This window comes from Oryzias melastigma, linkage group LG17 (assembly GCF_002922805.2).
Source record: "Oryzias melastigma strain HK-1 linkage group LG17, ASM292280v2, whole genome shotgun sequence".
Lineage (NCBI taxonomy): Eukaryota > Metazoa > Chordata > Actinopteri > Beloniformes > Adrianichthyidae > Oryzias > Oryzias melastigma.
The window spans coordinates 27,951,346-27,954,605 of record NC_050528.1 but is presented as its reverse complement, the minus strand read 5'-3'; the positions used below and the strand labels follow the sequence as shown (position 1 = coordinate 27,954,605).

Below are 3,260 nucleotides of genomic sequence, written 5' to 3'. Positions count from 1 at the left end.
AGTCGATAGCTGAAAACACTGACGTCGATAGCTGAAAACGCTGACGTCGATAGCTGAAAACGCTGACGTCGATAGCTGAAAACGCTGTCGTCGATAGCTGAAAACGCTGACGTCGATAGCTGAAAACGCTGTCGTCGATAGCTGAAAACGCTGTCGTCGATAGCTGAAAACGCTGTCGTCGATAGCTGAAAACGCTGAAGTCGATAGCTGAAAACGCTGAAGTCGATAGCTGAAAACACTGACGTCGATAGCTGAAAACGCTGAAGCTGATAGCTGAAAACGCTGACGTTGATAGCTAAATAATAAAAAGCCAAATTATTATTCCAGAATAAATCAACTTAAACCTTAAATAACTTTCAATATATTTCAGTAAAAATATATTTTGTTGAAGTTATACAAGTTAGAAATAAGTACAAGATAACATCAAGCCATTAACACCTGAGGAGTCGCCACTGATGCTTAAACACAAAATCTTTAACATACTGCAACTTTTCAACCGTTGACACAAACAACGTAATTCCAGTAGATTTTGAAGGAGAAAAGCGGATCGATGAGAATCTACTGGAGTGATCGTGTTAGCGGTTAAAAAGTTACAGTAAATCAAAGAACACAAACACTGGAGCTCGGGTGTTAAAGGGTTAAACTGGTTTTAATCCCAGAAACTAATGAAGGACAGAAGCTGCACGATTCATGAAAAGTTTAATAAACTATCATCTTAATTGTCTTTATTTTTAGTTCATTTAAACTAATGATGGTTGGTTTACATCCAGTTTGTGAATGACCTGATGAGTCGACTAATCAGAAAAAGTCGACTATTAAAATAATGGTTTGTGGCAGCACTCCTCTAATAACTCACATTATAAAAAACACATATTTTTTAGGAAAATATATCCCCATTTTATTTTTTTACCCTATCATAATTAACAACTTGTCTTTTTTTGTGCAACAAATCATAGACACTTTGGTGCAAATCAGTCATACTATGTCTCTGACGAGCATTGACACTGAATTGGACTTATCTGTTAAATTCAGTGTTAACATAAGTAAACATAAACAGCAGTGTCAACACTTAGTGCAGAATTGTTGTAAACAACAGAATAAAAATGAAATAATTCAAGTAGCTCCCAGACACATTGGTGCCGGGTAATTCATTTAATGTTATTAAAGTATTTAAAATCTTGCTTGTTTCTCAGGTGAGAACTTCACTGACGGCCTTTTTTCCGCCCCCCTCTTCCTCCTCAGGATCGTGGAGAACGGTCAGGAGCGGGTGGAGGTGGAGGAGGACGGGCAGCTGCGGTCCCTAACCATCAACGGTCAGGAGCAGCTGCTGCGACTGCAACACAAGTGAAGATGCAAGCGGGCTTGGCCGCCGACGTCCCGGCTGGGCTGCAGGCGTTCCGGCTCGACCGCAGGCGTCCCGCCTCGGCCGTCACCGTCCTTGCTGGGCTGCCGACGTCTACGGCCCGGCCTGGACGTCTCGGCTCCCGACGTCCCGTCTTAGCCGCTGACGTCCAGGCTAGGCCGTAGACGTCCCGGCTCGACTGCAGACGTCCCGGCTCGACTGCAGACGTCCCGGCTCGGCCGCTGACGTCCCGGCTCGGCCGCTGACGTCCCGGCTCGGCCGCTGGCGTACCGGCTGGGGCGCAGGCGTACCGGCTGGGGTGCAAGCATCTTGGCTGGGCCGCCGACGTCCCGGCTCGCCTGCCGACGCCCCGGCTCGCCCGCAGACGTCCCAGCCCGACTGTAGACGTCCCGGCCCATTAGGACTTCACCGTCGGCTTCCCACACCCCCAGCATAGGTTAAGGGCGGCTCTCATGGACGACCTTTTGGCTTCTGTTACAGACTTTTGTGATGAATCTTTAGCTTTGGCTCCAGGGTCTGACTGTGGTCAAAGTATTCTAAAACGATCCTTGGCTTTAATAAGGAAAGTGGCCCCTTTCTCGAGAAGAGCTTGTGGACTCTAGAAAAGCCTCCAGGCGCAGAACGCCTCCATTTTCTTTACGTTTGACTGACCGAGGGGGCTGCCACTCGAATCTGACATTCCTGACCGCTTAGTGAGTATGTTTTCATTGTGCTATTAGCGTTGTGTCAAACCTCTAGGCCAGTGTTTGTGTTAGAAATGTACATGTGATGATTTGTTGACTTCTCAGGTTAGTGTATTTAAACTTGCCTGATTTCGTTCACTCTTGACACAAGGAATGATCTCCATGCTGGAAGTTCTTTGAAATTTCAAATTTCCAAATTTTAGTTTAAACACTCAAAATGAAAAAAGAGCAGAACGAGGAGCTCTGTCCTCTGTACCAGGCCGCCATGGTTCCAGACATCCGTGTGGGACGGTCACTGTCCACTTCCTGAATCTACCATTGTGTGGGCTCTGGCCTCTGCTGCATACTTGAGGCCAAGAACTGAAGCAGAGTTACACCAAAACCTTGTTCTCAGATCGGTACGACCGCGTACGACCGCTGCGCTCTGACGGAACAGACCTGGGTGCAGTTCATCAGATAACCACTAGGGGGTACAGAAACGAGGCACTCCAATGGAAATGACCCCAATTATCACAGGAATCAACATCTCCACATCTTTCTGTTTGTTTTCTCTGCAGTTAGATTGAATATTTGTCTGCTGCTTCTTCCTGTTGATGCTCTGCAGGCGGCGAGCTGTCAGATAATTGTTGCTTCAGAACTTTATTTGGATCAAAACTAAACTCTAAAACTCAGTCTAATATAAAACTGGTAGCAATGAGTGAATATCAGGTGTTAACATGTTAAGAACCTCCATGACTGCAGTAAAGTCACTCATACATGCTGTTTGGATGAATAATTATATTTCAGTTGTTTCTTCTGTTCTTTTCTTTTCTATGCGGTCAAATCAGGATCGGCTTAAAGTGAACCAAAAAACAGATTGAAAAATAGACGTTGTAACAAAAAAAATGGAAAATCTGGAAACAAGACATTGGAAATTTGAATTGGAAATAAATGTTTTGAAAATTTGAAATAAATCTTGAAAATGTGGAAAAACTTTTTTTTTAAATCTGAAAACAAAAAAAAAAACTGAAAACTTGAATTTAAAAAACTATAAATGTAAAAATTACCAATTGAAAAATAATGTATCTATTAGTAACAGCTGCTTCCAGAATGGGAACTGTAAACTAAGGACTGAAAGTGAAGATTCAGACAAAAAAATAGAAAATTCAGAACAACAGCTTTTACTAATGGATCACTTATTTTTCAACTGGTATTTTTTTACATTTATATTTTTT

General features: G+C 43.3%; 1 protein-coding gene across 1 annotated transcript in view; it reads left to right on the top strand.

Moving 5' to 3' along the window:
• Positions 1-2,826, top strand: part of LOC112151746 (dnaJ homolog subfamily B member 6) — an 8,419-nt gene extending 5,593 nt beyond the window's left edge. Inside the window, exon 8 of the mRNA XM_024280799.2 lies at positions 1,243-2,826. Coding sequence (XP_024136567.1) covers positions 1,243-1,348 — 106 coding nt within the window. The 3' untranslated portion in view covers positions 1,349-2,826. The remainder of the gene's footprint in view (positions 1-1,242) is intronic.
• Positions 2,827-3,260: the final 434 nt, after the last annotated feature.